The sequence below is a fragment of the Malus sylvestris genome, chromosome 15 (assembly GCF_916048215.2).
Source record: "Malus sylvestris chromosome 15, drMalSylv7.2, whole genome shotgun sequence".
Classification (NCBI taxonomy): domain Eukaryota; kingdom Viridiplantae; phylum Streptophyta; class Magnoliopsida; order Rosales; family Rosaceae; genus Malus; species Malus sylvestris.
The window spans coordinates 53,172,301-53,188,539 of NC_062274.1; the positions used below are offsets into that span (position 1 = coordinate 53,172,301).

The 16,239-nt window shown below is 41.8% G+C and overlaps 1 protein-coding gene and 1 long non-coding RNA gene across 24 annotated transcripts; one reads left to right on the top strand and one right to left on the bottom strand.

Annotated features, from left to right (window-relative positions):
• Positions 1 to 3,129: 3,129 nt before the first annotated feature.
• Positions 3,130 to 15,112, bottom strand: LOC126604968 (uncharacterized). 23 transcript variants are annotated; one of them, XR_007616802.1, is made up of 5 exons: positions 14,671 to 15,046; positions 14,515 to 14,587; positions 14,351 to 14,395; positions 13,636 to 13,740; positions 3,130 to 3,949 (listed from the first exon to the last, which is right to left on the bottom strand). XR_007616802.1 is itself a non-coding variant. In XM_050272317.1 (4 exons), exon 4 carries the CDS (start codon positions 12,557 to 12,559, stop codon positions 10,865 to 10,867), a length of 1,695 nt encoding a protein of 564 aa, XP_050128274.1. In that variant the 5' UTR covers positions 12,560 to 13,723; positions 14,351 to 14,395; positions 14,515 to 14,560; positions 14,671 to 15,112; the 3' UTR covers positions 10,493 to 10,864. The 23 variants fall into 23 exon arrangements, 14 of the variants coding, with proteins under 14 accessions (XP_050128274.1, XP_050128275.1, XP_050128272.1 ...); XR_007616801.1 differs by having other exon boundaries at positions 13,636 to 13,723; positions 14,671 to 15,041; XR_007616799.1 differs by having other exon boundaries at positions 3,130 to 3,808; positions 13,636 to 13,723; positions 14,671 to 14,976.
• On the top strand, positions 7,545 to 9,127 carry LOC126604969 (uncharacterized). The gene is made up of 3 exons (XR_007616803.1): positions 7,545 to 8,214; positions 8,390 to 8,948; positions 9,005 to 9,127. It is a non-coding gene; the product is annotated as an uncharacterized LOC126604969 (long non-coding RNA).
• Positions 15,113 to 16,239: the final 1,127 nt, after the last annotated feature.

Below are 16,239 nucleotides of genomic sequence, written 5' to 3' on the forward strand. Positions count from 1 at the left end.
TTAGTTGAGAGACCATAGCTGCACGTTTTGATGAGTTGAGGGACCAATGGTAATGAATTTTTAGTTAAAGGACCATTGCTCCAATTGAGTTAAAGTTAAGGGACCATAACTACAATTTACTCTATAATTTTTTCCAGAAAAAAAAAATAAAACCCAAGTCGAAAAATCACAAGAGTGCAGACTCGATTTTTTATCCCAAAACTGTGCATTGAATTTGGATCCGGCAATTACAAGCAAGCCGCAATTCCCAAATCTTACAAATCAAAATTTACAAACCTTTCAAATCCCAATAGATTTACGAGTTCCTGGAGTGGCATTCAAATCGCATGAAACTTTCATAGTCATTGAACCAAAACATTAGACTATTTATGTACCCGAGAAAATTAAGATTTAATTTTTAATTTAAACCCATGATGTTATGGGTAAAATGGTTTATGGGCATCGGTGGAGAATACGCGCTAAGGAGAGAAGGAAAGAGAGAAAACGCGCAGACTACCTCACCGAAAAGATCTCATCCCCCGACTCTATCGAGTTCCTCCTCCTTCCCCAGAACGATGCCTTCCACTACTCCAAAATCCCTAGCGCCCTCGATCCCACGAGCAGCGGCAACCACATCAGCAACGGCAATGGCGATGGCTATTACGCCTCTTCAGATTCTCACGACGCACTCGAGAGCTCCCTTGCTGATCTTTAGAACCTTGACGACGGATAGACGAGGATTGGGAAAGTCTCGATCATCGCCAGGTCCAGGAATCGCCGACGGGAAGCTCATACGGTAGTCGAATCTCGAGTTCAAGTGGCTTCCATGACAGATGACTCGTCGCAGACGGCCATTAAGAAGCGACGAGAGATATGAAGAGGGAGAGAGACACGAGGATAGATAGGGTTTTTAATAATTTTAATTTTTTTAGATAAAAAATTCTTCACTTATTTAATTTTTAAATCATGAGTGGGTCCCATTATTGCCAAGTCATCATTTAACAGTCAAACTGATAGAAAATTTAATGGAGGTCTGACATTGCAATGAATTCATAAGTTGAGGTATGACATTGCAATTCTAGTTGAGGTAGTTTTGTGTAATTCACAAAAAAAAAAAAGTAATACAAAGTCTAATAGGAAATATCTTTTAGATCCCAAAGGATTTCCCAACTTATCTCTCTATTTAAGATTTACACAATCACATTATGCCAATATTAATTGTAACCAAATTATTATGGATTAAGTACCTAAAACTTTCCAACCTTTTAGTGTCATTCCAAATTAGTCTCAACATTTTCAAACATTCTAAACAAGTATCCAACTTATTGAAAATATTGCATCTGAAAAGTCTCAATTAATTTTCTCGTTAAATGTACATGTGACAATGGGGTTCCACTTATTTGCTTACTTGGATGCTAAAATAATAGACATGAAGATGAAAAAAAAAACTAATTAATAAACAAATTCACGAATAAATGAAAAACAAAATGAAGATTGGAAAACTTCCTAACAAAGAAAAGGGTTAAAAATTTAGATAGGGTTTTAAGGAGTTTGTTTCTACTCATATAATTTCCTTTTAGTTCTTCTTTGTAGGTAGTGAAGATGGTGGTAGCCACATCATGGCAGTTCGTACCATTTCAGCAACCTCCATGACCTTTTTCTTGATGCTGGCGGCTTAAGTTGTAGGGTGATGTTGTGGTTATGTGTTGGGTTTAGAGGTGATGGCTTGACGAGGGTGCTAGTGACTGTTAGTTAGTGGAGTCCATGTTTCCATGACCTTCTATTGATGTTGGAGGCAAAGTAAGCCCTAGTTAATTTAACTGAAATTTAATTGGAACTGAATGGATATGACATTTTCAATAGGTTGGGTACTTATTTGGAATGTTTAAAAAGGTTGAGACCGATTTGAAATTACACTAAAAGTTTGGGGTATTTTAGATACTTAATCCAATTATCATTTACTAAGATTTATCTTGTGTGAATTAAGTGTAGGAAATGTACAAGCAATAATTTCCACACAAGCATAGACGAAAAGAAAGAGTGTGGAGAATGAATTACACGCAAGCTTGGGCCACTTAGTACTACGATCTAGTGGTATTCCTCTTCACTTTTAAGTGAAAGGTCTTATGTTCGTTTCTCGCCAAATGCAAATTTGAACCACATTATTGCTAACTCATTGTGAGGCTAAGCCCACCCTCACCCTTTTAATGTAGATAATATCGTTTGTTAAAAAAAAAAAATTACACGCAAGCTTAAAATTACTTTGGAATACTTTTGTAACGAATAAAGAAAATACAGGTAAAACCTTGATACACATGACGGACAGGTGAGCAAATGTGTAAGAACCTACCATTGGGAGGGGAATAATAGCTGGAAACGGCAGCTAATATCCCGTAGGCCGAGGAACAAAAGGAGGAATCCGCCCGAGGAGGGGCTCACGTTTGATTAGCTAGTTGGTGGGGCAATAACTTACCAAGGCGATGATCAGTAGTTGGTCCGAGAGGATGATCAGCCACACTGAGACACGGCCCAGACTCCTACGGGAGGCAACAAGGGGGGGGGGATTTTCCGCAATGGGCTAAAGCCTGACAGAGCAATGCCCGATCATTGTAGGTATAATGGTAGACGGGACCATGTTACTATTATTTCTTTTTTTGGTTTTGTGGTAAGTGTATTTATTTTTCTTAATAAATGATTTGCTACAAAAGGATTTTTTTTTTTAGTGAACGTATCACAATAAATTACTCCTATTTTTTGTTTTTATTTATTTTTTGTAAAGAAGAAGAAACAAATTCTCTGTGAGCCAATCATACTTCGATGTCTAAATTAGACTTACTTGAAAAAGACATCACAAGTTAATAAGTTTCTTGGCGAAGGAAAAATTATATTTCTATAAATGAGCATGCATATATAGTTCCAAGTTTGATCTTGAGGATTCATTTGGGCACGCACGGTGCTTCTTAAGTAGTTGCTGGACTTTTACTTTTCTTCCTTTTTTTAGCTTTTTATCTTTTTGTTATTTATTTTATTTGGTCTTGTTAAGCAAGTTCAATTATAAACACACGAGTATCGTCCTATCAATCTAACTTCTTATTACATAGAACATTTCCTTCTTCTTCTTAGCTCACAACTTCTACTTCCATGAGAACGTAAAAAATAAAAAACACCATAATAATATGTGATTTTGTTCAATACAATGACACAATCTATTTCAATTGAAACATTGTTTAGGTAGCTTAATTAACAAAATTAATTTAGATAAAAGGAAAATAATAAACATAATTGATTTATTCTATACAAAGGGATTCTTCGTTAATAGACGCATCCTAAGTGTCTTCACAATTCTTCGTTTAACGCTTCATTGATGGGATACTTGCGCAATATGTACTTCCATGCCTAAGACCACTTGAGAATATCGCTGAACTTGAGATCTTCTCTTATTAATCAGGACTGATTTGGAGATGCTCTCAAACTTCTCAAGTGGCCCTTCTCAGAAAATACAAGTTCAAATTACCTGCCAGTCCCTCTGAAGGAGGAGCTAGGTTTTCCGTTTTCCCCATGCCAATGCTTCCTCCAGAGTCATTGAGGGAAGTTCATCCATCTCCCCTCCAGCGCTCCACCCTTGGCAGCTTTGAGACAGCAAGCACCATACAGGAGTTGAAAAGAACACGCTTGCATAGTCGCACTGCATGTTGTTGTTGTTGCTGTTGCTGGGCAATGCCGTAGCCGTAGATGATAGACAATCTGCTGCACGGGAAGTATGTTCTTTCCTATGGCATGTGATCTCTAAATTACTCATGAAATACTTCCACCCGACATATGCATAGTTCTGTAAATTGGCATAAACGAATTCAAATTCATTCCCCCATTACATTACATCATAAACTTACTATTTCTCCATGATGACTTGATACTACTCTATTAGTTATTACTAGCAAAAATTTCCGCGCTCCGCTGCGGGTTTTGAAACCTTAACCACAATTTAACACATCTGTTGATGCACAAAATCAGCGAAGACTTTGGTACAACAGAAAGTGTCAGGTTTTATGACCTTCGCTTGGTTGCTTCGGTCACTAGTGAGGATAAGTACGTAAATGAATAGAGACAGAGAAGCAAACACAGGATGTACGTGGTTCACCCAGATTGGCTACGTCCACGGAGTAGAGGAGTTCTTATTAGTAGTGAAGGGCTTACACAAGTACAAAGGATCAAGCTCTCAATTTAGTGAGTTCTTGTGAATGATTTAACACAAATGTCATTAGGCAATATTGTGGGGGAATGACCTCTATTTATAGAAAAACTTGTAGCTTTGTCACATTGACATGTGTCATGTTATGATTGGTTCTTGATGTCGACACGTGCTGCGCTCTGATTGGCTTCTAATCTTGACACGTGTCGAGTAGTGATTGGCCTCCTGGTCGGGGGGAACTCTTCTGGGTCCTTGACAGTATAGCGTTGGCCGGTGCTCGGTAGTTTCGGGATTGGTCAAGTATGGTACAAACAGTGCTCCCCTAAGTTCCCGAGTGAGGGAAACTCCTCGGTTGGGGACTTGCAAGATCCAATCCCTTGAGTAATCACGAAACTTCTAAGTACCGAAGTGTGGTCTGATCTTCATCTGCCCTTCTCTGGAAGTACCTTTCCTCTATCCGGGAATGGTGTATTTAGCTGATGTTGACGCACAAGGTAATGTATCAATTTCACTTGAAGCTTAGTTGTAGTTTCGGGCTTAGTTAAGTGTGATACAAACCCTATAGTAGGAGTCCCCCAAGTCGCCGAGCTAGGAGATCTGCCGAAAGAGGTGACAGACAAGGTAAGCAGTCAAACTTCCAAGTAAGCAACCCAGGATCAGAGGTTTGACTTCGGCTTCCGGTTGATTGTTCTCCTTCTCCTTGTCTCTCATTCAACTGCCAGGATAAGGAGAAGCAAATGGATAAGAGATGATATGAGATACTTTTGCTTTTGAAGAAGTAACTTTCCACAGGCTTATTCTTGAACTGTGCTGGAGGGTTTTCTGGTGCCCTTCAGAGTATAAGGCCGACTCAAAAATTTGAGGGTCAAAACAAGTCCATCAAATCTAGAGTACGTTCGACCTTGATGATATGGGATACTTTTGCTGTTGACGGAATAATGAATGTGGTATGGAAAGGTGTCGTGCTGTAGTGATCTGTTTCAGCTCACCGTTGAACCTTCTGCTTCAATCTTTTGCATGGCAGAAGTGGTGTGCAACCTTTGCATTTAAATGGTCCTTCAGAACATTCCTTCATAGTGACTCATCCACGCTTGGCAGCTTCAGTGTAAAGAGCCAATATCTGATCAACTGTCATGAGGTATTTGCCGGTGGAATTCGTGACCTTGACAGCAGTTGAGGATGAGTACTCGAGAGCAATGCTAAGTAAGCAACCAGGCAAAGGCTCCAGGCAGTCAGTTCCAAATTGGAGGTTTGATTTCAGGTTCCGACTGACTGCTCTCTTTCTCCTTGTCCTGCAGGTGTGGACAAGGACAAAGACAAAGATAGGGAGAAAGCATGATATGGGATACTCTTGCTTTCGACCCTGATGATATGAGATACTCTTGTTCTTGGTGTGGCTTATTTGCTAAGGTATTATCGGGGGGAAATAAAGCTGAGTATTTCGAGAGGTTATGTTGAGGGTGCCTTTTCGAATGCGAGAAAGGGTTGAGCATTTTTGCAGGTTTGCCTGTCCGTTGAGGAGGGAGGTCAATGTATATAGGGATTTCCCAATAACAAGTAGTAATGATATTCCTTTACCCTTCTTGGTCACAGCAATGTAGTGGGAGCTGCCAGCTTCACGTGTTTTAATTTTGTCAGAGCACTTTGAAAAAGTGGTATGTGGTATCTGGAAAGCTGATGTTACGTGTGAAGATTACAGACAAGCTTTATCTAAGGAAATCTGGCTCTCGAAGTTCTGAGAGTTGTGCCTCTTCGGTTTTCGAACAAGCAATCCCGTCGAGGATCTGACTCTCGAGATTCGGAAAGCGGTGCTACTCCGGTTTTTTAGAAAGTAATTATGTTGAGAGTCTTTTCTCGAATGTGAGTAAAGGTTGGACGTTCTTGCCAACCTGTCTTGCCGCAAAACCCGGAGGTCGACACACATAGGGACTTTCCAGTTGTCAAGCAGTGGTGCTGTTCCTTTACCCTTATGGGTAATAGTAGGGTAGCTGGAACTTCGAAATTCTCGTGCCTAAACTTTGTCAGAGATCTTTGACAAAGTTATATGTGGTACCCGAGGAGTTGATGGTGCATATGGAGAGCGGTGATTGAACAGTAAGATTCACGTGCTTTCTACTTCACCAGAAATCTTCGACAGATTGCCCGTAATTTCCGCAAAGCTGAGTGTGCATGTGACAGGTGCTGACGAGGCTGAAAAAGCAGGTGCTTCTTCGATTTCTGAGATCGGCCCTCGTGGTCTCTGAGCAGCCCAGCTTTTGAGAAAGCAAACGCCTCTTCGATTTCTGAGATCGGCCCTCGTGGTCTCTGAGCAGCCCAGCTTTTGAGAAAGCAAACGCCTCTTCGATTTCTGAAGCTCCGTCGAGTGCAGATTTTTATAGAGGCTGGCATTAAGTTCCACAACACACTTGAATCTCTACCAGTAGAAGCTCATTTCTTGCACTTCTAAGATCTTGATTTGTCTGACATCTTCCTTCTTCAACACATTTGAAAATGTCTGGACCCTCCGACCGTCGTTTTGACTTGAACCTTGGAGAAGAGACAGCCACGCCTTCTCCAGACAACATATGGCGCCCATCCTTCATATCCCCTACTGGTCCTCTTACCGTTGGGGATTCTGTGATGAAGAATGATATGACCGCTGCAGTGGTGGCCAGGAACCTTCTCACTCCCAAAGATAATAGACTACTTTCCAAACGGTCTGATGAGTTGGCTGTTAAGGACTCTCTGGCTCTTAGTGTTCAGTGTGCAGGTTCTGTGTCTAATATGGCCCAACGCCTATTTGCTAGAACCCGCCAAGTTGAATCATTGGCTGCTGAAGTGATGAGTCTCAAACAGGAGATTAGAGGGCTCAAGCATGAGAATAAGCAGTTGCACCGGCTCGCCCATGACTATGCTACAAACATGAAGAGGAAGCTTGACCAGATGAAGGAATCTGATGGTAAGGTTTTACTTGATCATCAGCGGTTTGTGGGTTTGTTCCAAAGGCATTTATTGCCTTCGTCCTCTAGGGTTGTACCTGGTAATGAAGCTTCAAATGATGAACCTCCAATGCCTCCTCCTTCTGGGGTTTTGTCAAGTACTGAGGCTCCGGATAACCACCCTCCGGTGCTTTCTCTTTCTGGGGCTCTACCGACTGCTGAGACTTCCTCTAAGCAACCTTTGTGAAGGCTCCCTTTTGTTTGTTTATTTTGACTCATGTATATGTACATATTTGTGGCTTGTCGAAAATATTAATAAATAAGCTTTGCTTCATTTCAACATATTGTGTTAAATACACCAAAGCCTTCTTCATAAAGTTCTTTGAATTTTTGCTTTTGTTGAAACCTGTATTGTTGAAGCTTTGTGAGTGAAGCATGTAGTTTGAGGTAGTGTTCCCTTAATTTCCCGAGTGAGGAAAACTTCTCGGTTGGAGACTTGAAAAATCCAAGTCACTGAGTGGTTGTGAGACTGCCGAGTATCAAGGTGCAGTAGCATATGGTGGGAGTCCCCCAAGTCTTTAGGCGAAGAGAGTTGCCGAATGAGGTGTCTCGCGTGTTACTAATTTGTCAAAGTAACGAATTCTTGTTTCGATGTCACACATTCGTATATGCTTTATCTAAAAATATTTCCAACTTTTGTGTGTTTGATGCTGCATGCTATTGACTAGACAAGATCAAGTGCAATTAGTAGCTTTTCTCTCTTTTTCATCTTTTCTTTGGTGGAATTGCTTTTCGTTTCCACTAATCAGCCTGAGTGGATGCAAGATAACACCTTTCTCTATAGCTCAGATTGCAAAGTCGTCTTCATGAAAGTTTTTCCTTATCTTGTGAACTACAACATATCCAAATTTGAGATCCATCGGAGTAGTACAACTTCAGAAATTCAAGTATGATGAGTAACTGTTCATCAATGTTCTGTTAATCCGTCAGATTTGTTGTGAGCTTTGAAACTCTATTTTCTCTTGCTCAGATCAGCATGCTTTCTTCATTGAAGTTGTTCCTCAGCTTGTGAACTACAACATATCCAAATTTGAGATCCCTCGGAGCAGTATAACTCCAGAAATCCAGGTATGATGAATGACTGGTTATTATTTTTCTGTCAACCCGTCAGATTTGTTGTGAGCTTCGAAACTCCATTTTCTCTTGTTCAGATCGGTATGCTTTCTTCATTGAAGTTGTTCCTCATCGACGCTTTCATAACATATCAAAAATTCAGGATGCACTAACGGTTAAATATTTCCAGATCTTCGAAACATCACAACAGCTTCGAAATCTGCAAGAAGCCGACTATCATGTTTGGAGCTTCAACACTTTAATTTCCGTCGCTCAAACAGAAATGGTTCCTTCTTGAAAGTTGTTCATATGCTCAAGAAATATAGGGTGTCCAAAATTCAGCTCCATTGGAGAAGAGCAGAGGTTGCAGAAATTTGATAGATGAAAGGAGGCGGAAGAGGGAGAGAGAGAAAAAGTCTCTTGGGTTGGATTTCTATTTTGGGGCAGATTCCAATTTTTGTAGCACCTTCATTATTGATGAATTGCTTGTACTTTTGTCCATTATGAAACTTGGGACTTTGGCTTGTTGTTGGATTTATTATAATATGTTTGGGAACATATATAAGTGAATAAATAAGAAGGAAAATTTTGGGCCCTTGTGGGTGTAAAACAAAAAATGTTTATGTTTACCCAAGTGTTTTTGTACAAGTTCAAGGGCATCTTGGGTTTTGTGAACAAAATTTGTTTATTTGGAGCAAGGTTTTGTGTTGAAGCTTTGTAGGTGAAGCTTTGGTGTTGAAGCTTTCTAGGTGAAGCTTTGATGGTGAAGCTTTGTAGATGAAGCTTTGTAGATGAAGCTTTCTAGGTGAAGCTTTGATGGTGAAGCTTTGTAGATGAAGCTTTCTAGGTGAAGCTTTGATGGTGAAGCTTTGATGGTGAAAGTATGTAGAGGGAGCTTTCTAGGTGAAGATTTTTTAGGTGAAGCTTTGTAGGTGAAGCTTTTTTAAGTGAAGCTTTTCGGGTGAAGTTTTTTTTTTGGGTGAAGCTTTGTGGGTGAAGCTTTTTAGGTGAAGCTTTGTGGGTGAAGCTTTGGAGGTGAAGCTTTTCGGGTGAAGCTTGTTGGGTGAAGCTTTTTAGGTGAAGCTTTGTGGGTGAAGCTTTTTAGGTGAAGCTTTGTGGGTGAAGCTTTGGAGGTGAAACTTTTCGGGTGAAGCTTTTTGGGTGAAGCTTTGTGGGTGAAGCTTTTTAGGTGAAGCTTTGTGGGTGAAGCTTTGGAGGTGAAGCTTTTCGGGTGAAGCTTTTTGGGTGAAGCTTTTTAGGTGAAGCTTTGTGGGTGAAGCTTTGGAGGTGAAGCTTTTCGGGTGAAGCTTTTTGGATGAAGCTGTTTTTTTTTTTTTTTTTTTTTTTTGGCGCTTGACACGGTCTTCATTTGCTTGTTTTGTAGTGACTGTGGAAGACGGATTGCTTTCTGATTGAGAAGGGTTCTGGCATCGCTTGCTATGAATGTAAAAGAGTGAGGGCTGAGTTGGCTAAATTACCTCTTTATTGAATTCATTGCCAAATGGCCTTCATTACATAGGATGCCGAACGGCTATAGCTCAACACTTGTACATCGTGAGTCTATTTGTAGTAGTACTTCAAGTGATCAGCGTTCCATGGATGGCCAAGGGTCTTGCCATCAGAGCTTCTAAGTGTGTAAGAGCCAGGGCGACTGATGCCAATGACTTCATACGGTCCATCCCAGTTTGGACTAAGTGTGCCTTCACTCGGGACTCTGTCGCAGAGTAATCTTTTCTTTAAGACCCAGTCTCCTATTTTGAAAGAACGAGGCTTGACCCTAGAGTCATAATAGTTGGAGATGCGCTGCTTGTAGGCGACATTCCTCAAGTGAGCTTGGTTTCTGTGTTCCTCGACTAAATCCAAGTTGAGGGTGAGTTGTTTGTCATTTTCACTTTGAATGTAGTTCTGGACTCGGAATGTTGCTTGCTCGAGCTCAACAGGGACAACCGCCTCTGTGCCAAAGGCAAGTGAGAATGGAGTTTCTCCTGTTGAAGTCCGATATGAAGTGCGATATGACCAAAGAACTTGGGGTACAAATTCTGGCCAACAGCCTTTAGCTTTGTCCAAGCTGGTTTTCAAAGTGCGCTTGATTATTTTGTTGATGGCCTCAACTTGTCCATTAGACTGGGGATGAGCTGGAGAGGCAAAGCATAAGTTGATGTTGAACTTAGAGCAGAACAACCTGAACTTCTTGTTGTCAAACTGTCGCCCATTGTCAGTGACTATCGCATTGGGAATGCCGAATCTACAAAGGATGTTCTTCCACACGAAGTCTTCTATCTTTGCCTCAGTAATGGTTGCCAAGGGTTCTACTTCGGCCCACTTTGTGAAGTAGTCCACTGCAACGACTGCGTAACAGACTTTGCCCTTCCCTGCCGGCATTGGGCCGATCAAATCAAGTCCCCACTGGGCGAAGGGCCAAGGGCTGATCATAGGAGTAAGAGGCTCTGGAGGGGAATGAGGAATAGTTGCATATCGTTGACATTTGTCACATGAGCGGGATACTTTGATGGCATCCTGGTGGAGTGTTGGCCAGTAATATCCTTGGCGAAAAGTCTTGTGTGCTAGGGACCGAGATCCAGCATGATCTCCACAGACTCCCTCATGTATTTCCCGAAGGACGATTTCCGCCTCGGCAGGCGTAAGACACCTTAAGTATGGCAGGCTAAAACCTCGCTATTGTGGCGATACCCTTGACGCGGGTTTGACCCACTGCATTGACTGCCTGGGGGCGAGCGCTATTGTGGCGATACCCTTGGTTATCGGGATAGTGTCCCTTACTCTTTTTACTGAAAGGAGAGTGGTGAGGATGGAAATCCTTCCTCTTGCCTTGAAATTGATATGTCTGTTGATTCGGTGAAGCATTATGCAAGGCATGGGGAGGTGCCACTGCTGTTTGGAAAGTCGAGGTCTTCTCATTTAGGTGAGTCTGGCTTCCACCGCCCACTTGTTGATAAAGGATGGTTGTAGGGGGTTTCTCCTGATATGTCTTTGCCTCGGCGGATGCATGGTTATAAGCCTGCGCCATCACCTCAGAGTAAGTCTTCCAAGTATTGGCATTGATCATGTATTTAAAGAAACAATCACGTAGGCCTGCCGTGAAGGCTTTGAGGGCAGTCTTGTCGTCTGCCTCGGCACACCGGGAGTATTCATGGCTGAAGCGGCCAACATACATACGTAATGACTCGTCTGGCTTCTGGCGGATAGTGTACAAGTCATCTGCAGAGTGCAAGCGATCGGTTTGGAAAATGTGTTGGGAAACAAATAGTTTCCTCAATTCCTCAAATGAATCTACCGTCTCAGGTGTAAGACGACAATACCAATTTAGAGCTTCACTAGAGAGGGTGGAGGGGAAGAGAAGACATCGCTCTTCGTCGGTGTGCATCCGGTATGCCATGGTGGATTCAAAGAGGTTAAGGTGCTCAATCGGGTTCTCTTTTCCAGTATAAAGTTGCAAGCCAAGCTTTTGCTTTGTCTTTGCTTGAAGGGGGGTGTTGAGGATCCTCCTTGTAAGAGGGCCAGGCCTGGGTTGGTTCCAGTCAGGTATTTCAGCCTGACGTTCAGCCTTCAACTTGTTTACTTCCTCAAGAAGTTGTAGGACAAGGGGGTCCTGAGCGGAGTTATGTGTCACTGGAGCTTTCTTTCGTAAATCTCCATCTCCTCTTGGAATTAGGAAGGTTTGATCAAGGGCATGTGATTTTTCCCTGGACTCGCTGTACTGGCTTCCAGGGTATGTCTGTCGGAACACCTCTGAGTCCCCTGTACCCTCATGTCTCTCTGGGACTTGTTGCCCCTTCCCCAAATTGGTGGCCGGCTTGGGCCGTGGCAGGGGACCGAGTCTCTCAGAAATCCTTGGGTCATTAATCTTTGAGCTTATATGGATGGAATTCTCTCGACGTTGCTTCAGGAAATCCCGACAATCGCGAAAGACGGCTTTCGATCCTTCTGCCCCTTCAGCAAAGAGGTGTCTCCCTCCACTTCTCATGGTTCGGGTCGAAGCAACTGGGTTAAGAGAAGCCTCATGTTGATTATCAAGTCGAGGGGTAATCTGTTCCCTATCAGGGATATCTATGTCGAATGCATGTGACCCTCCATGTTGGAGGGCACCCAGTTGATGGTTGACTTCCACGGGGGCAACAAGCTCGCGTGTCTGAGCTTGCCTAGCTTCGTGGAGTGTCTCGAAGAGCTTCTCATATTGCTCCTGGAGGACCTCATTCCTTATTGCTATCTTGTTGTTCTGAGCTTCCAACTCATCGACTTTAGCTTGAAGAAGAACTCGTTTTCCTTCCTTCTTTCGTTGTTTCGCACTATGTGCAAGGGGGGTGTCATTCTGTGTGCTGTGGCTTCCTTCGCTTCCCATGCTGGAGAGGGATGCCTGATCAAAAGAAAGTGTACGAATGATAGAAACCAGCTTGACACAGCTGAAGATAGTAGGAATAAGTGTCGTTTCCCACAGACGGCGCCAAATGTTGATGCACAAAATCAGCGAAGACTTTGGTACAACAGAAAGTGTCAGGTTTTGTGACCTTCGCTTGGTTGCTTCGGTCACTAGTGAGGATAAGTACGTAAATGAATAGAGACAGAGAAGCAAACACAGGATGTACGTGGTTCACCCAGATTGGCTACGTCCACGGAGTAGAGGAGTTCTTATTAGTAGTGAAGGGCTTACACAAGTACAAAGGATCAAGCTCTCAATTTAGTGAGTTCTTGTGAATGATTTAACACAAATGTCATTAGGCAATATTGTGGGGGAATGACCCCTATTTATAGAAAAACTTGTAGCTTTGTCACATTGACATGTGTCATGTTATGATTGGTTCTTGATGTCGACACGTGCTGCGCTCTGATTGGCTTCTAATCTTGACACGTGTCGAGTAGTGATTGGCCTCCTGGTCGGGGGGAACTCTTCTGGGTCCTTGACAGTATAGCGTTGGCCGGTGCTCGGTAGTTTCGGGATTGGTCAAGTATGGTACAAACAACATCCATTTAGAAATAATTCAAAAAACAATCAAAGCAGATGAATCCACATGGTAAAATAAATCTTTAAATTTGCATCTATATCCTATTGAATTTACATTAATTAAGAGCCTATGTACAACAAAAAAGTGGATTTCTACACACCAGCTATATACAGTATACATGATGCGTTTTTCATACAAATTTGTGAGTGATGGTTTGTTTAATTGGTATCTAATTTGCAATAGTAGTTGGTGGTGATGTCGCTAAAATGAGAGACTCAAAAGTCAAAACTGAGTACGATTCCTTGTAGCATAAGTAGAAAAGGAGGTGGTGCAACACAATCTGAGTGGTAAAGTTACTTTTATCAAAGCTCAACTCAAAATTTACTATAGGTATCAACAATAACTTTATGCATATTTGAGATAAAGTTGAACCTGATTTAAAGAATTGTCTGAAGCAAATGTCACCAACACTAACCTGAATGCTGCATTTGAACTGCTGATTTATTAAATGGCCTGAATGTTGCATTGGAACCGTTGATTCCCATCACAAAGAACTTAGGATTCTACATTGTCACCACCACTGATCTAAGAATATGCTCAAAAGGTTAAAAAAAAAAAACCAAAATATCATCCTAATACAATACATAAATCAAGGCCCAAATCTATCTGCAATTAATTGAAAATGGTCTAATTATATTGGAATCATGTTTGAAGCAGGATTAGCACTTCACTCCCACTACTTCGCCCACCACTCTTTAAATACCAAAAATATCAATTTGATGCTATTCCAACTTCGTCATCCACCATTCTAAAGTTTCCTATTTGTTATTCGATTCTACCTTCAATTTTTTTAACTGCTGCTCGAGCGATCAATCTTCAGTCAATTTTTTAGCTGCTGTTCAAGAAGCTTTTGATGGATTGCTTTGCATGAAGGAAACTTTAGATCCAGAAAAAAAAAAAAAAAAAAAAAAGGTAGACTATTCGATTGAATCAAAATCGAATTCTAATCCAAACTCAAATGACAAAATAACCAGAATACCAAACTGACTCTTCCTCTGCCCTAATAACCACAATACCAAATTCAATTCGAATTTCAATGACCCCCAACAGTTATTCAAATTCAATAACCCAGAATACTAAATTCAACTCGAATATAATCAATAACAGCCCCAGAAGTTTAAATTCCTTACCTTGAGCAGAGAGGGATTGGAAAGACAACGACACGAAGTTTGAGCCTGGAAACAAAACCCTCAAAATTAGAAAAATTACAACAACAAAAAACCCTGATAATTACATATTTTTTCCAATGCTATGCTTTGGTTCAATCGAGAAAGGGGACTTAAGCGAAAATTACACTTATTTCTTGTATTGATTGATTACCCGCTTTCACCACTCCAATCCTTCAAGAACCCATATTTCTTTCAATCCTTGGGTATCCAGAAAAATCACCAGAAGATAAATTTCTTTTGTAAAGAAAATTTTAAAATGTAAAGTATGATAAATTGCTTACCTCCCGTAAAGAGGGTTATGGAAAACGCAAATGTCGCGGTTCACGTGTGTACTGTGGAGCGAGTCGCAGATTTGCGTGAACTTGTTGTGGCGGTGGTCTGGGAGAACTGGAGGAGAAGCAATTTACAAAGTTGGTGGTGGTTTTGTTATTAAAGAATCTCGTTGAAGAGGAAGAAGGCTGTCGAAAAGTGGGCAGTGGAGCGGGAAGGGAGAGGTGGAGGAGATTGGGATGGGTTTTCGGCCGATGGTGTGGAAAAAGGATGCGGCTGTCGAATTCCAGAAACCACCGAGAAAAGGAGGAACGACAGCTCATGCACAAAGACACGTGTTAACGTGGGACAATTTCGTAATTTTACTGTGCACATGAGAAAAACAAGTAACAATTTGAGCAGAAAACGGGGGTAATTCCGTCATTACACTGTTCCTATGAACAGTGTTTTGCATTGGGCTTTAGTATATATAATTATGTATGTTGCAGTCCTATTGGATTAACAATATGATTGTATAAATCCTAACATATCTAGGATATCCTTATGAGATTCTATCATCTTTCTTCTCTCTCTATGCCACACCTCATCTTTCTCTCTTCCTGCCGTGCTCCCTTGATTAAGTGACAACTGATTGGACAACTGAAATTACAATCTAGGTCAAATTCCTCACCAAAATATGTTTGGACCCATAGTTCCTACACTGCCCAAGGTAACCCTGTTGTGTTACAAGTGGGAAATGAAACGTATTAAGATGAATGAAATAGTGTGATATGATGCACGTCAACCATCCCGACTTCATATTTATGGACCAACGATTGAACTGTGGGTATTTTCACCCCTATTTTTTGTAGATTTGACCCATCCTGGCTCAAATTTTGCACTTGGAGTCCACTACACTTCTACCACCCATAAAGAAATCTATTATCTAAGCTCTTCCATCTAGCATGGCAAACAACACTTATCCCGACAAGTCAAAGAGTTGACAAGCGCCCTCTCACAACAGACGACCTTGGTGAATAAGCGTTTGCAGCATGCCCTAGATGAGGTGTCCCGAAACAGGACAAAGGCAGACAACGACCATCTGAAGCAGCATCCCGATAAACAGCCTCTTCACCAACCATGAACCGAGTGTTCTAGCAACATACACTCCCGCCTGGGCCCTCGGGATAGTGTATGCTCTCGTCTTAGGAGCTTAGAAGCGTGCACTCTCGATTAGGCCCACAAACAAGCATACTTTCACGGTTGGGGTCACACTCTCATAATTAACATGGACAACCTTCCAAGCGAAGTGTTTATTCATGTCTAGGCCCGCAAGGAGCATCCTCTACCTCACATCGGAGTAGGCAGCATGACAGATAGAGAGAAGCAGTTACCCAATATGGCTTAAGTTCAACCCACAACCTACAAGCAACCCGCTCGCCTACCAGGAACGCACCACATGCATCACAGCCGCGAGATAGACGAGCTGAGCATAGGGAATAACATCCTAGACTAACATGTCACAATCGGGGGCAGACAAAAGCTTTGCTGCCCTAGCAGAGGCAAATTCAAGAAGAAATAGAAAGGCTCATCACTACGCG

Bases quoted from the DNA above. Each gene is read 5' to 3' on its own strand.
- LOC126604968 (XM_050272317.1), bottom strand. From the start codon at position 12,559: ATGGGAAGCGAAGGAAGCCACAGCACACAGAATGACACCCCCCTTGCA.